Source organism: Vespa mandarinia, chromosome 4, assembly GCF_050613455.1.
Source record: "Vespa mandarinia isolate Hongniang chromosome 4, ASM5061345v1, whole genome shotgun sequence".
Taxonomy (NCBI): Eukaryota; Metazoa; Arthropoda; class Insecta; order Hymenoptera; family Vespidae; genus Vespa; species Vespa mandarinia.
The window spans coordinates 910,001-927,500 of NC_140813.1; the positions used below are offsets into that span (position 1 = coordinate 910,001).

The 17,500-nt window shown below is 35.5% G+C and overlaps 1 protein-coding gene across 8 annotated transcripts in view; it reads right to left on the reverse strand.

Annotated features, from left to right (window-relative positions):
- Positions 1 to 339: 339 nt before the first annotated feature.
- The window catches only part of CARPA (Carbonic anhydrase-related protein A), a 193,917-nt gene continuing 176,756 nt past the window's right edge, over positions 340 to 17,500 (reverse strand). For 6 of the 8 annotated variants that reach the window (XM_035878684.2, XM_085656459.1, XM_035878686.2 and 3 more), the window contains 3 exons: positions 5,339 to 5,493; positions 4,702 to 4,827; positions 340 to 3,151 (listed from right to left, as the gene is read on the reverse strand). In XM_035878684.2, the coding sequence (XP_035734577.2) occupies positions 2,789 to 3,151; positions 4,702 to 4,827; positions 5,339 to 5,493 (644 nt within the window). In that variant the 3' untranslated portion in view covers positions 340 to 2,788. Of the gene's footprint in view, positions 3,170 to 3,257; positions 3,307 to 4,701; positions 4,828 to 5,338; positions 5,494 to 17,500 lie in introns of all 8 variants that reach the window. The other 2 variants (XM_035878687.2, XM_035878688.2) reach the window with 2 other exon arrangements.

Here is a 17,500-nt window from a genome sequence, read left to right on the forward strand (position 1 = left end):
TTCATCGATTGAATTTCTTCCTATATTTCTCTCTCTCTCCCTCTCTCTCTTTTTATCTCGTCTAATAAGGATGATCCGTCAGCGTTCATTTCATCTTCTCTAGACAATATATCGAGCAAATTTTTCAATATTTTAGAAATACGAATTACTTATAATAATTTCAGATATATATTATTTGAATAAAAGAAAAAAAAAAAGAACAAGTGGAGGAGGAACATATGAGAGGGAGAGAGAGAGAGAGAGAGTGAGAGAGAGAGAGAGAGAGAGAGACAGAGAGACAGAGAGAGTAAAAGGTAAAAGTTGAAAATAAGAAACACATCTACAATATAACGTTGCGTTTATTATTATCGTTATTCGTTAAACCCCACGATCACCCCCGTATTTTATTTATACAGTTTCATTTACTATACACTGTTTTTTTCTTTCGCACTAGCGTTTTGTTTGTTAGTTTGTTTGTTTGTTTGTTTGTTTGTTTTCTTTTTTTCTTTTTCTTTCTTTCTCTTATATCTGTGTATTTTTTGTCTGTTTCTCTGCTGTTGCTGTTGTGTGTGGCTGTGTGTGTGTGTGTGTGTGTGTGTCGGAGCGTACATGCATACGTGCATGCGTGTATGTGTTTTTTTTTTCTTTCATTGTTTTTATTATTCACTGCCCATATCGTACATACATACGCCTAGATTTACGTACTGCGCACGTATTTATACATACGTTATATACAAAAGCGTTGATTTTAATCGTTCTCGATCCTCTACGTACGCGATGCTACGAAGAGAGGTCGATTTTTTTTATCTCTCTTTCTCTCTCACTCATTCTCTCTCCCTCTCTCTCTCTCTCTTCCTTTCTTAGTCTGCACCTTTTCGTCTATTTCCGATCGCTGCTTCCTTTCAACCTATCCCCTGTTCGCGTTCAAAATCCTTTTCCCTTTTTCGTCTATTATACTACCGACCCTATTTGCGAGCTATTACGAGATTACTCGGAAACGTCTCTTTTCCTTCATCTTTTGGATTCTTTCCTCTTTCTCCTTCTCTTCCTCCTCCTCTTTCTCTTCCCCTTTCTCCTACTCTTTCTCTTCTTCCTTCTCCTTCTTCGTTTTTTCTGTTTTTTTTTTTGTTTTTTTTGTTTTCTCCCTGTCCCTCCCCCCCTCTCCCCTCCGCCCAACTTTTCTTCTCTTTCTTTTTTCTTTTTGCTCCTCCTTGAATACGAATTTTTGCACGAACGGACTCTAACTTGTCCCCACTTCTACCCCTTCTACCTTCACTCCTACTCCAACCCCTTATTTTCTACTCCCTACTCTTTTTTTTTGCTTCCTTTCATGTTCTTTGCAAAATTCCACGTTGACAACCCTCTTTCTTGCTTTTCGTCTGCCATTTCACGTGCGATTACTTGTCTAGAAAATAATTGACAAAAATCTGTCAAGTGTAAGTCGACCCAATTTTCGACAATGATCATCGTTCTATTTCTCTCTCCCTCTCTCTCTCTCTCTCTCTCTCTCTTTCCTTCCTTCCTCCCACCCTTTTCATCCCAAACCCACCTTCTCGGATCATCCCCTTCGAAACGACGGGCTCGTCGTTTTGTCACCTCCTTTTCCCTCTCGCACCTCGCGCCTCGCTTAATGTTTTAGCTCGTTTTCTTTTTTTCTTTTCGTTTTCGCTTTTGCTTTGTTATTATTATTATTATTATTATTATTATTATTATTATTATTATTATTATTATTATTATTACTATTATTATTATTGTTACTATTATATGTTTTTTTTATTTTTTCACTTCCTTTTTATTTATTTTTTTTCCTTTTCTTATCCTTTATAAACTATTTTATACATAAGTACAACATCTAAGCGCTCGATTGCTTAAGAAATAAATTCCCATTCGCGTTGCACGCGACGTGTATTTGTGTGTCTGTGTATATGTCACTTGTCATTTATTTCTTTATTTTTATTATTATTATTATTATTATTATTATTATTCTTTTTTTTCTTTTTTTAATTTTTTACTTATTCATTTTTATGTTTTTTATTATTTTTTTTTTTCTTTTATCCTCTAATCTTTTAACCTCCATCATATTCAAATTCGACGAACTCTTCAAATTTCGGACTTTACAAATCACTTTGCGAATAGGATGATTGTAGAAAATAATAAAGAAACAAACGAAAAAAAAGATATATATATATATATATAACGGCACATATATATATAAAGGAAATAAGTGGAACAATACGTATTGATCATTAAAACCATTACATTTTCCATGGATTTGTCGTTTAATCCTAAGTATGTTAAGATTAGTGCAAATTGGTTGTCCGGTCGTGTGATTCAAAACAGATTGGTATTCGTTCGAAAAAGATTTTCTTGTTATTTTTAAATTTTTTATTCATAAGGAACACATCCCGTCGAAAGGAAGGAAGAAAGAGGAAGGAAGAAAGAAAAAAAGAAAGAGAGAAAGAGAGAGAGAGAGAGAGAGAGAGAGAGAGAGAGAAAAGAACGAATGAACGAATGAACGAACGAACGAACGAACGAACGAAAGAAAAAAAGAAAAAAAGAAAGAGAGAACAAAGGAATATCTTTTCTCCTTCGTTCTCTTTTCTTATCCTTTTCTATCTATCCCTCTCTCTTTCTCTCTCTCTCTCTCTCTCTCTCTCTCTCTCTTTTTCATCGTCCATGTCGCGCGGCGCGTTTGGATTCTTACTCGCACACATCTACACTCTTAAAACACAAGTACATAGTTTCTTTTCTAGTCCGACGACGACGACGAAGAAGACGAGCGAGAGTCGTCGACCGATTCCGAGTGCAGTCAGTCAGTCCCGGTCTTTATTTTCTCGCGATTAAACTTCGAGTCTCGTCCGTGTTCGTTCCTTTTCGTTTCTCCTTCTCCATCTTCTGCTCCTCCTCCTCCTCCTCCTCCTCCTTTTCCTCCTTCTCCTCCACTTCCTCCTCCACTTCCTCCTCCTCCTATTTCTCCTTTTCCTGCTTCTCCTCCTCCTTCTCCTCCTCCTCCTCCTCCTCCTCCTCCTACACCACTGTTTTCGTCTCCGCCTTCGTCTCCACCTACGCCACCTCCTTGGAAAAGAAAAGGTGTCCCGTTGAAAGCGCGTGATTGTGCGAACAACTCAAACGACGTTGTGAGACAAGGATCTGTCGTCTCGCCAAGCGTTGGCTGGAAAGAAAAAATCATCTTTTTAAATTCCTCATCGAGAATATTCCTCGATGATGTAATGAACGTTCCCGGCTTCGAGAAAGTTTGGATGATCGGCTTGTGTTACCTCTATAATGCATGTCCTGGGCCATCGTCGGACATTTTGCGTCTGGTCGCTGGAAAAGAGAAAACAAACAATGGGGAAAAAATGTGGCGAAAGAATGAAAAGTAAATATTCTTCTTTTCTTTTCTCTTTTTTCTTTTTTTTCTCTTTTTTTTTTCTTCTTTTTTCGCTTTTTCCTTTTTTGCTCTTTTTTCTTGTTTGTTTTTTCTTTTTCTTTATCTTTTCCACCTAATCGCGATTATTTCTCGTGCGATCACATTCCTAAACTTTATATGTACATATATATATATATATCTTTTTCTTTTTTTTTTTTTTTTTTTTTTTATTATATTATACTTTGAATATTTATTTGTTCGTTAATGTGATGAAATTTAGAGAAATTTTAACTGAATTTATATTAACCGTAGAGAAGTATAATTATGATAATATAATAATTATTACACAATCATTTTCATATAGAGGAACACAAAGTGAACGTATAAATAATCATCAATAATTTTCACATATTGTCTTCTCTCTCTTTCTCTCTCGAGTAGTAAATATAATATAATTTATAAATATATATATATATATATATATTAGTTTCTGTTTCCTTTACAAAATCACTTTTCAAGAAAATCCACGATAGCAACATAATATCTAATTCGCGTGGTGCTTATCAGAATTTTCTCTTGAAATCGATGTATAGTGCGGAATGGATATTCGACTAAATGCAAAAAAAAAAAAAAAAATAATATAAAATAAAAAAATAAAAAAATAAAAAAAAAAAAAGAATGGAAATTGATCCGATACGTGAGATAATTCTTTAAAACCTTTTTAGCGAGGACATCTTTTTTCTCTAATTTTTTTTCTCTCTTTTTTTTTCTTCTTCTTTCTTTTTTTCTTTTCGTGTTCCTTCCGTACCATTGCCATCGCACCGAAAAAGATTTCATTTTTGGCCGAGAGACTCGGGGAGCTTTTGGTAACGGTCGAGTAGAAAGAATTTAGGGTAGGTAAGTGATGAGTCAGATCAGATTCGCTCGTATGATTTTGCTGAATGTTGTGTGGGGAGCTGGCTACGAAAGGGAGTGGCTTTCATTCTCTCTCTCTTTCTCTCTCTCTCTCTCTCTCTTTCTCGTTTTCCAAGCGACCTCGCTGATAGGACACCAATCACTTCCATTGCCTTCCAGTGGTTCTTTGAAGAAATTTAACAAAAAAGCTTCGAACGAATCTATTCTCTGATTCTATTTCTCCGTTGCCGAAAATGAGAGAAATTTTCCCCTCTCGTCATCTCTCCTCCCCCTTCCCCAACCCACATTCAAAATATCTTGAATTATCCAACGTTCGGATCTCTTTTTATTATTTAATCACTCATCGTATTTCTCTTGATATCAAGCGAAATATGTAAGTAAAAAAAATATAGATATATAAGATAGATATTAGAAAATTGTATTAGATAGATAGATACCTTGCGGAAATTGATGTTCGTTCGTATAGTCCTATGATGAAGGTCTTGCAAGGGTCTGGAATTATTACCGAGGGGTGCCTTCGGGGCGCTGGCGGGACCCTGCATGAGTTTCCTCAGGGCATACAACTGCAAACAAAGCAAAGTGTACCTTGTCGCTAGTAATTCGACTAAAACTTCCCAACTCCCTGGTGTTTATTGTTAAACGTGAGATTTATAGCATATCGATATACATATTTATATATATATATACATATATATATATATACATATACATACACATACACAAAAACATATTTTTTTTTTGTTTTTTAATCTTTTTTCGAGCACTCATCCGATTAGCCAACGAACTCAATAATGAAAATTCTTTTCTATTCACATTGACCATTCTCTGCAATTTTAATCCGATACTGTCCTATTTTCACATGGATATGTACATATATATATATATATATATATATATATATATATATATATATATATGAATGTTTTATGTTACAGATATCCGTTGCAGACAATTACATATTGATGTTACATTGATGAAGAACGACTAATGGAACGACTAAAAAGCTAATGGACCATTGAGAAGTCCATGTCGGAATAAGATATGCTTTCAGATAAGAGTTAACTATTTACATACCTCTTGTGCAGTAATGTAAATAGGTTTGTTAAGTATCAGCCAAACTGCAGTTTCCCAACATCCTGGATGTGTTGTACTCCCTTCGTAAGTCATGTAACCATTCGTATCCGGAAGTAAACTTCTCAAGGATAGATAACTCACCTGTGCCGTATCGCCTAAGCAAAAAAATTTTCACATTATCATTTTGTTAATATTAAACAATAATTTAATATTAACTAAATTAATATTAACGAATATTAACAATAATTTCAATTCTATGAAAAAAAAAGTCATATTTTCTTTTTTTGATCGTTCAAAAACTTACACTTCCAATCAATTTTTCTATTTTTTTTTGTTTCTCAAAATCCATAGGTTAAGTTTTACTTTTCTAAGGAAAAGTTTTAAGGATCAGACACAATCAGGACTCGTAATCGTTAGCACGTGACAAATTCTTTTGCCGATCACGTAGCTCGATGACTAATCGATTTTTTTTTCTCTCAAGAATTTTTCCACGCTTTTCTCTCGACATCGTCTGGAGCTATAAAAATTGAAGGGAGAAAGTAAGACGAGGAAGAGGAGGAGGAGGAGGAGGAGGAGGAGGAGGAGGAGGAGGAGGAGGAGGAGGAGGAAGATGAGAAAGGAGGACGAGGAGAAAGAAGGAGGAGGAAAAAGAGATAATACGCGAAGAAGGAGGGATCTAGTCAGGGTTGTGGGACCCTTCTTCTCCTTACGGTTCGTTTCCTTTAAACGACTTCATCTTCAGCTCGTGAGAATAACCACGAGAATGGTTTGTCTTATGAATTTAAGTTTCCTTCAAGATTTTCCCTTTGCGGTATTTATTATATCGTATTCTCAAACGTCTTCGTTATGGTTCCAACAAATTCTCATCAGATTATATTTATCGATTGCGATGATTTCTTTTTTTTTTTATTCTTTTTGTTAATGTTTTTGTTTTTCTTCTTTTAATTTTTTTCTTTTTTCTTTTTTTCGTCGATTTATCGTCAAATATAATTGTATACCCCGATAGAGATCTCTTTCGTACGGAATAGAGAAAATTTCTTGAAGGAGAAATTTTCTCTCAATTTCTAACGTTTTCCAATGTGAAAGACACCTACACACATACATACACACAAACACACACATACATACATACATACATACGTACGTACGTACATACGTATGTATGTACGTACATTGGTTGGTATGACGAAGGTTCACGAAGGACACGACTGGAAATTACTTGTACACGAAATTCGTCGTAGAAAGGTGCTTTTGAACTTTCAACGCCCAAGTCGTAGAAACGAAAAGTAAGAAAAACGCCGATGAATTCTGTAGACGGAAAGAAAGGGAGCAAAAGAAGGTGTGCTTGCACTGTGCACTGCAATGATTGCCGCTGTACAAATATACCAAGTTCCTACGTATACTAAGGGTTCCCTATAGATACATACATACATGCATATATATATATATACATGTATGTATGCATGTATGTATGTATATACATACAGGGTGTTCCATTGAAATTCTGTCGTAGGAATAGTCGTCGTCGTCGTCGTCGTCGTCGTTGTCGTCTTTGTCGTATATGTTTCGAAGAAAGTGAGGTGACTTTAGAAAGTTTCAAATACAACAAATGATATATCGTAGGGAAACTTTTATCGGAGTTTTTTTCCTCCAAAGTTAGAAATTTTTTTCATAAAACATCGATTCAATTCAAGAATCGTTTGGATCGAAAATTAGTTAGTTTATCGAGTTTATCGATTGCGAGTTATTTAAAAAAATAAAGATTTTTATTCGCAATCAAAAATAAAGTTGTTTAGGAATATTCTCTGTTACAAAGTGCTGCATCGATCGTCTCATATATGGGTAGATATTGTTATGTGATATATATATATATATATATATATATACGTACATACATATATATATATATATATATATATATATATATCTTCGAATGGATACGTCTAGCTAGCTCTCGATCGTTCTCCAACAGCCGTTGCGGTGGATGCTGATAGGCGTCACTTGTCAAACGTATCGAACTGGCAATAGGGTCATTTTGTATGCCATCCTTTCTCTCGAAGATGTTTATTTCTAAAGGAAATTTCGATTTAGAAATTTCTCTATTGACAAAATAGATATATCCCATGCTTGGAAATAATATCACGAAATTTATATTATTTTTCTTTTGTATCTTTTTTCTTTTTTCTTTTATCTTTTTTTTTTATTATTATCTCTATATACTATCTCTCAAATCTATATTCTACGATATTTTTTACGGTATTTAAGATCGAAGGTCGTAGTCGAAACGAGTGTTATCAGTTTGTGAGAAAAATTTTTCATGGCTCATAGAACGTCGTTATCTCTCTCGTTCTCTCTCTCTCTCTCTCTCTCTCTCTCTCTCGCTCTGTAAGAAACGAGTTGCCATAGCAAAGAAGAATTTGATAGCCGTCTAAGTAAACTTCGCTATTTCCTTCGAACTTGGCTCTATGGTATCGTGTCGTTCACATACACCTGGCCGGACGAGAAATTCATGAAACTTTGAATTCATAGTGAAAGAGGTTGTATTCGATAAGATCGATAAGATCGAGAGATGTATAGACGGATAGATAGATAGAAAGAGAGATAGAAAGAGAGAGAGAGAGAGAGAGAGAGAGAGAAAGAAAGAGAGAGGATAGAAATCAAAGAGAAGAACTACCGTCGAATTTTGTCGACGATGAAAACTCCCGTCTGTGAAAGCGTCTCGCGTCTTTCCTCCCCCTTTCATTCATGGATGGTTCATCCATTTGCTAGAAATATCCGAATACATGTCATATATAATACTATGCTATAGTATAGTGGAAAGATATTCATACCAATCGAAATCGTCGATGATAGGCTGGTCTACCGATTCGATTGAAGCGGCGTGCCATCGATGTTATATTTACATACACGCATTTACATAAATACATACATACGTACATATATACTCGTCTATAGATCATCGCGTTCAACTCCTCCTACTCCTCTTTACTTCCTCTCTCTCTCTCTCTTTCTCTCTCTCTCTCTCTCTCTCTCTCTCTCTCTCTCCGTCTCTCACTTCTCTTCCCTTTTTATTCATAGTATATTCGCAAATAAGAAAAAAAAAAAAATGTAACCACCAGTCATCCCTTATTTCTTTACGCGTATCTCAAAGCAAAGTATCATCAGAAGCTAACGTAGGTAAGCAGTGTCGTTCGACTTAGGTATCACCATTACTGTATACACAGACAAGCATCTATTTCTTGTATTGAGTTGGTGACATTAAGGACGGACTGCCGGCCTTATGGCACTCGTAAATGGTACCTCGACATAGAGGTGGCTGGAGAGGGACGATGGAGGGAGCAAAGAACGAGGAGGTTAGAAGCTTGAAGGTAGTTTTTGCGCACTTTCTTTCTCTCTCTCTCTCTCTTTCCCTCTCTCTCTCTTTCTCTCTACTCACACTATTTTCCTTCTCTTTCTCCTCGTCATTCTGCTTTTTCTCCTTCTCCTCCTCCTCTTCCTCCTTCTGCTTCTGCCTTTGCTTCTTTCGACACTCTTCACCTTCGGCCGGCTTCGCGAAGGAAGATTCTTAGGTCGCCATTCAGCGAGCTTAGAGGGCGTAAAGTAGGAGCTGTCAAGCTTTTCTAAGCGAATCCCTCTTCCTGCCGACACCTCTTCCTCTCTTTCCCCTTTTTTTTTCTTTTTTTTTCTTTACTTTTCTCTTTATCTCTCTCTTTCTCTCTCTCTTTCTTTCTTTCTTTCTCTGTCTGTCTATCTATGTTGTTACCACGTTTACTACGATATACTAGTCGGTTATACACACCGCCGTAGGAATTGTACATTCTATTTTCTTCTCTCTCTCTCTTTCTCTCTTTCACTCTCTTTCTCTTTCTCTTTTCTTTTTTTATTTCTTTCTCTCTCTCTCTCTCTCTCTCTCTCTCTCTCTCTCTCTTCCTTTCTTCTTTTTTTTCCATTTTATTTTATTTTACCAACCACAGCGTGTTTTCTCCGTTTGCGACACCCTCTATATATGTGTACACACATATATATATATATATGTGTGTACATGTATATGTACACATATTACGTCGAACGACACACCCTCTTTACACACGCATATATATATATATATGTATGTATAAATACATACAGGTGGCTATGTATGTATAAAGAGAACAGATTCGTATATAAACCGTACTCCGTAGATTTTTATTTTTATTTATCGTGCGTCCTGATTTCCTTCGCGGCCGAGAAAAGGTTAGACGGATGGCGGCTTTCGAAGGGAGGAAAAGAAAGGAAGTCTACCGGGGGATGACAAATAATAACGAGCGAGCAAGAATGGAAAAATATCAAGCGAGCGAGGAGAGTAAAGGGGAGGAGAAGAAAGAGGAGGAGGAGGAGAAGAAGGAGGAGGAGGAGGAGGAGGAGGAGGATTCGAACGTTGGAAAAGTGCTGTTCGCGGTGGAGGATGAAGATGAGGATGAAGAAGAAGAAGAAAAGGGACGACGAGATTCCCTCGTGATTAATGAAATACATTAACTCTTTCCACTCTTGCCGAGAGGTTAGGATTTACAATAGAGCTATGTACGTCGCGATCTCTTTCTCTCTCTCTCTCTCTTTCTGTCTCTGTCTCTTCGTCTCTCGTTTTCTTTATCTCTCTTTCCTCCTCTTCCTCCTTCTCTCGCTGCTACTGCTGCTGCTTCTTCTCTTTCTAATTGTATCATATACGCGTTGCCTCTAGATTACACATATATTACGCGTTATAATCTTTTCTTTCACGTGTGTATGCGTGTGCGCCTGAGCGAAGGCTCAAATATTTTTATGCTAATGCACAGCAAGCGAAAGGATTTATGGTTTGCCCGTGGTCGAGAAAAATTCGTAACTTTAGGAAAAGTTGTGCTTCGCTTATATTCTTTTTCTTTTTTTTTTTCTTTTTTTTCTTTTCTTTTTTTTTTTTTTTTTTTTCATTGCCGTTGTTTCTAGAGGCGAGAGTAGTTTGGATTTTTTTTTCGTTTTTTTTTCTTTATTTTCTTTCTTTTCTCTTTCTTTTATCTTTTCTCTTTGTTTCTTTCTTTCTCCTTTTTTTTCTTTTTTTTTTTTGTTAGGAGCGAAATTAAATTTAGAATTTTTCTTTTTTTCTTTTTTGTTTTTTTTTTTAAAGGGATTACTTTCCTTTTAATTTCGATGTCATCTTGTATATCTAAGTATCTCTCCCCTTCATTATTATAAATATTTATGTATTAAAAATTTTTTTTATTCGCTTTGTATTCGTTCGATCGTTTAGATTCGATTGGTCGAATAGAGTCAAGGTTGGTATTTGTTTTTTTGCTTGTTTTTTTGTTTTTTTGTTTTTTTGTTTTTTTGTTTTTTTTTTTTCTTTTTTTGAATGAAACACGAGAAAAATGAGAACGTCCTTTCTTTTTTATTTTCTCTTCTTCTTTTTTTTCATTTTTTTTCATTTCTTTTCTATTCTTTTCTATTCCATTCTATTCTTTTCATTTTTTGTCTTCACCATCCCCTCCCTCCTCCCTACCTCTTACTTATCTATCTATTATCCGATTGTCTCGACAACGTCAGTAATATTTCTGTTTCTGAAGTGTGCTTCTTCCGTGACGAGAACACGTATTAAAGCGCACGTGTTGTCTTCCATTCGTGAGAAAGTCGAATATCTCGTATGGTAGACAATGTGCGAAATAGTGGCTCTTAGAAAAATTGTTAGCTCGAATGGCCGTGACATAGACGCACACAAGAAACAAATGACAAAGAGAGAAAGAGAGAGAAAGAGAGAGAGAGAGAGAGAGAGAGAGACAAAAATATATAGATAGATAGATAAAGACAAAGATAGAGATATACGGAGTAATAATTATGATGGGACAAGTAGCGATAGAAAAACTTTCTAAATCTTTCTTCCTTTCTTCCTTTCCTCTTTTATCTAATTCGAATTGAATAATTAGAAACGTTCGTCGATCTTTTCTCTTTTTATTTCTTTTTCTGTTTTATTTAATTTCTTTTTTTTTTATTTTCCTTTTTGTTTCTTTGGAAATTTATAAAATTACGCGCTTTTTCGCGATTTATGCCTAGATGGAATAACATAGTTTGGTTGAAAACGTATGGAAATCAAAGGAAGAAAAGATGCCAAGAGAAAAGAACGGCTGGGGGTGGGGGGGATTGGGGAAGTCGTCCTGGGGCGGAATGGTGATGGTGGTGGTGGTGGTAGGTGGCGGGGAGGGTTGGACTAAAGGAAAATTGTTCGAGTAACATTTGGGAAAGCGAAAAGACGAAAAGCGAGACAGCTACGGCACGGCAGGGTGGTACTGTGCACGGCACTGCACGGCACGATACGGTACAGCATGACTTGCGCGTCGACAAACCCTGCTCAAGAAAACAATGTCAAATTGTGCGAGTTCCATCTTGTGCTTCTTCCTCTCGCATCGATTCTACCTTAGATTCCACATTGGAAGAAACAGACGCCACTTTCGAGTTTCATCTTATTGTTAGAAATGAGAATCCCTTTCTCGTGTTAAAACTAAAATGCGACAGACGATATTTTCTTATTATTTTTCTTTTATCTCTTCTCTCCCTTTCTACGTTATTGATGTTCTACTTATTGTTGATTTTTATTATTATTATGATTATTATTATTATTATTATTATTATTATTATTACTTTTGGGGATATCGAGAATCTCTTTTGAAAGTTTATTACGCGAGTATAAACGACAAAGAATTACGAATTCTTTTATAATATATGATAATTGGGGTTGTTTTGGTAATTCAAAGAATTTTTTCTGAAAAAGGAAGAACGATTTAATCTTCATTATATTGGATTGTAGAGGGAATATTGCTTTTTTCTTTTCTTTTTTCCTTTTTTTCCTTTTCTTTTTTTTTTCGATTGATTGTTTATAATCGTCAAAATTCGTCAAACGACAAAACATTGAAACGATATTTTAAACGATATTACAAAGCAAAATAGATTGACGATTTTCACGTAAAAGAGAACGAACGAACGGTCGAATAAAATGAAACGTCATTTTCCTAAGTTATACGTAATGCGCAGAGAGATATATACATACATATGTGATTACATATAGGCACGTACTTACGTATGTAAGTAAGTGAGTATCGTGTACACGTAGATTTAATGTTAAATACGAAACATACATCGTAACACTCGAATATTGTCCCTTTTGCCAAGCAAAATGTATGTGTCTCCGTACAAATAGGAGACACATCAAACGCTTCCTTTGCTTCGAATTCACCAGAGCTATACGCTTGGCCAGCTACGTTGTAATATTCCTAACGCGATGGGATTCACAAATTTCTCCTACCATTATATTTTGTCCAACGTACTATGCATGTATGCACGTATGCACCTATGTCTGCACGTATGTCTGCACGTATGTCTGCACGTATGTCTGCATGTATGTATGTATGTATTTCCAAGCCAAAGCTGCAAAAGAGCTCAACCACCGCTTTCATTATAAAGTAATGAATGTATAATTAATGGAACGGAATACTTGCCACTCGAAATTCTTAGCTTTAATTTTATCTTCAAAAGAGAGAGAGAGAGAGAGAGAGAGAGAGAGAGGGAGAGAGAGGAAATATACCTGCATGCATGTATACGTATTTACGACTACTTTCATGTCAGCTAGAAAAAAGTAGTATCGTTTAATACTCATTTGCATTACTTTGAAAATCTATTTTGATTTGATCGTATTATTTCTCTCTCTCTCTCTCTCTCTCTCTCTCTCTCTCTCTCTTTCTCTCTCTCTGTCTGTCTCTATCTATACATTATCTATCTGTCTATTTTATACATCAATATATATTATTGTATATGATGTGTTCACTGGAAACTTAAATTGAAAAATAATATTATTTATTTGATACATACAGCGAATAGATATGAAATGAATGAATTAATTAAATGATTCATTAATTAATAAAAAATGAAAAGATCGGTCCGTCAAAAAGGAAAAAAAGGAAAAAATTGATAAAAGAAAGAGAAAACGAAAAAAGAAAAGAGAAAAAGAAATGAAAGAGAATAGTCAATCATGAAAATGAAAGGATATAGCGATCCAAGTGTAATTATCGAATTTATAGATATATAGTTAAAACTAATCCAAGATAGAAAGTTTCCAGAGGGTCTCGTTGACCAATCAATTATCGCGTCACGGTGGTAGCGTCCCTTTTTTTCTCCCATTTTTTTATTTTTTCTTTTTTTTTTTTCTCTGATGCACTTTGTTTCGCAAACGAAAATGGGAGTGAGGGGGTCTTATGGGAAGGAGCCGGGGGGGGGGGGAGCAAGCAAAAAAGAGAGAGAGAGAGAGACCGAGCGAGCGCAAGAGAGCGAAAGAGAGAGAGAGAGAGAGAGAGAGAGAGTATCGATTTTGGTATCCACGAGGATGGCTTGTCACCGTGATAAATCTACTCCGTCCAATTCTCCCGCGGCTACGGAAAATATTTTCGAAGCGAGCGGAGAGATCGCCGACCGAGAAAAAAGAAAAGTGAGAGAGAGAGAGAGAGAGAGAGAGAGAGAGAGAGTGGCTTGGAAAACAAAGATGTAAAAAAACAACAAAAAAGAAAGAAGAAAGGAAGCAAGAGAGAGAGAGAGAGAGAGAGAGGGCTCGACGCGATATCTTTCTATCGAATCGGCAAAACTGCTTGCTCTCTTTCGTTTAAAATACGAAACGTACATATATAGCATTTTGTTCAGGAACGTGCCGGTAGTAAAAGATTCGAGTGTCTCGCGATCCGTGTTAAATTCTTTCAACAATTTTCATTCGCTCTAGTTATTTTGGTTTGATGTTATCGTGCGGCAAGAGAATTACACACACATACAGGCACACATACATATATATATATATATATATATATATATATACATAGGATGATATTGATTTTAGATGGAATAAATGAGTCTCTCGAGCATTTATGAATATGTTTAGAATTTACATATTATCATCGGATTATATAATATATGTTACGTTACGTTTTCTATCTCTCGAAGAATAACATTGTTTCACCTTTATTTGTCTTTCTTCTCTTTTTTTTTTCTTTCCCTTTTTTTCTTCTTTTCTTTTTTTTTTTTTTTTACATACAGTTGAGTTACGAAATTGTGTTTATTAACAAAGGAACTAAAATAGAAATGGTTTATACCGTGGGTATAAACCGCAAATGTTTTGCATGAGAAACTTGCAAATAATATTTGTTCGAATTTCGGCGTTTAGCTGACGGTTTCGTTGGCGAAGAAGATGAAGAGGAGAAGGAAGAGGAGAAAGAGAAGGATGTGAAGGTAGAGGTGAAGGGAAGTCGGGTCTGGGAAAACGGAAACGATGGGGGTTTCTGGAGTGTGGGTACCATGGTTGGGGGTAGTAGCTATAAAATACAATTTCTGGGGTGTCGGTTTAATACCACGCATACCATGCGAATATTTCATCTATTATCTACATTTCGTTGGTACGTAGGCATTCGCTTAGATCGTCCTGTACCATGTTCATCGTCTAACGGGTGTTCAACGAGTAAATGTCTTCTCCTAAAATCGATCGTTCGATCGTTTCAATTGTTTAACTTTCGATGAGGGATCCTCTTCTCTCTCTCTCTCTCTCTCTCTCTCTCTCTGTCTCTCTCTTTCTTTCTCTCTCTTTCTATTTGATCTCTTTTTTTTTATTTATTAACAAAACTTGTATTTATTTATTTCGTTTTTTGTTCCTCTTTATTGTATTCTTAAAAAAAAAAAAAAAATAGTAATAAATAAATATTTAAAAGCCAAACAGGTTACTCTAGGGCGTAAAAATTTTTCTTATAATAACAAGACAGGAAGAGAGAGAGAGAGAGTGAGAGAGAGAGAGAGAGAGAGAGAGAGAGAGAGAGAGAGAGAGAGTAGTTTATGAAACAATTTTAGATCCAATAATCTTTTTATATTTTTAATAACGATAAATATTTGACATAGGTACGGTTTTATTTCTTTTCTACCCATAGAAAAATAGAAAAAAGAAAATATAATATATGAAATTCTTTTTCTCTTTTTTCTCGAGGATTGAATTTTTATTTATAAGAAAAAAAAAATATATATAAGCTCGGTGCATCTTTTAATGACAAAGTTTTGTTGTTTATATGTATATTTATATAAATCGATTTCTTTCTTCTTCCTTTTTTTTTTCCTTGAAGGGAGGAAAAAAGAAAATACACCACATATTCGTACAGACGAAAATTTGCAATCTCGTAAATAATTAAACATTAAATATTTCTTATTTTCTTTTTTTTTTTGTTTGTTTCTTTTTTTTTCTTTTTTTTTAATCCTTCCTTCCTTTTTTCACATGGAACAAATAACTCGGTAAAAAGTAAAAAAAAAAGAAAAAGAGGAAGAAAAAGAAAAAGAAAAAGAAAAAGAAAAAGATAAAGGAAAGGAAAGAAAAGGAAAAAGAAAGGAAGAAAAAGAAAATGGTAAGAACCATTTAGGGCCGTACTTGCGCGTATTTTGCCGCGTTTCAAGTGTGCTGTATATAAAGCAGCAACACGGGGCGCCTACTTGAAAGAAATTATAGGGCGCGCCTGCAGCCTTGATATGCGGCTTGCCGACACTCCTTCGAGTAGTAGATTGGGTTGGTAGGTAGGTAGGTAGGTGACTAGGTAGGTAGTTAGGTAGGTAGGTGAGTAAGTAGGTAGATAGGTAGGTAGGTAGGTAGGTTGGTTGGTAGGTACTTGTGCGAAAGGAGAATCCCTGACGCAACCCTTACGTACCTTCGTGGAAAATTTCACTACGTTGCTACGGACAAAAACTTATTGTACCTGTCTGCTTTGATAAAATTGTGGCTTGTTTTTTTTTTTTTCTTCTTTTTTCCTTTTTTTTCCTTTCTGTCTCCTTTAAACGCGCGCGCGCGCACGCGCACATACCCACTCTGTCCTAAAAAATAAGCATGAAGCATGTTTCCAGGATCCGTATCCATAACATTTCTTTTTTCCGAACGGAAAGGTTTTGATGGATGAAAAGGGGGAACGCAAATGGATTGCTTTGGAAATTTGGGTAAAGGAGGGTAAGAATAAAATTAAGAAATATCCTTTCAATGTTTCATAGATCGTTCGAATTGATTTTTTCTTACTTTAATATTGTTAATCGAAAAAAATTGTGATATTAAACGTAATGACATGGACAAAGATAGAAAAATAAGAATGAATAATCAACGTGTGTACATATGATAAAGTATATACCTATAACGTTTTATCATGAGATAAGAGAAAGGAACAAATATAAATGATTAATTAAGTTATTAGAGATAGAGAGCGAGAGAAAGAGAGAGAGAGAGAGAAAATCAAATTTTTGTTAGCGCGTCTAGATGAAAAAAAAAAGAGAAGAGAAAAAAAATGTGTTAATTCGTACAAGGCGTATCGAACCAAAAAGAAAAAAGAGAAATAAAAAAATAAAAAAATGAAGAAAAAAGTTCGTTGACATTTGTAGATATTAATACATACGTAGGTACATACATACATACACATACATACATACATACATATCCATAGATAGATATTCTCGTACATGCGAAATAGAGACGCGTGAGTATGAAATTGGCCTATTCGTGTGTTAGTGCCAACCTACCGGGCAGAAACTGCTCCCGATCTGTCTACCACGGAATTTCAGGCATCTCCTCCCCGTCAGTGCTTGCTAGCACAATCATAATGCTCGAAAGCGTGCTCGTTGCATTCAACTGTACTTGACAGCTCCTCTGTTCTTTACGTAGTAAGCAACCACCCGCCCCATCCACGAGGAGATTCCGCATCGTAATAATTAATTACAAATATAGGCTTTTCGTTGGAATTCTAAATAATTTGTAACATCCTTTTCCCATGTTAAAGGCCATCCTCAGAAGAGAAAAGGGATTTCTCGTAGTAGATCTCTTCTATGTGACACGTTTCTTTGTGAGAATATGATTTTACAAAAATATGTATGTATATGTATGTGTATAATATGTTGGATTACGAAAAATAGGAAAATAGACGACAACGATGACGACGACGACAACGACGACGACGACGATGACGAGGACGAATCGTCGCTCGTTAGAACGCGTTAAGTGGATAAACAAAAAGATTTGACGATAGCGTACGCTCAAAATAATAGGGATATTTGTATACATATCCCTATGTTCATATCTCTCTCTCTCTCTCTCTCTCTCTCTCTCTCTCTCTCTAT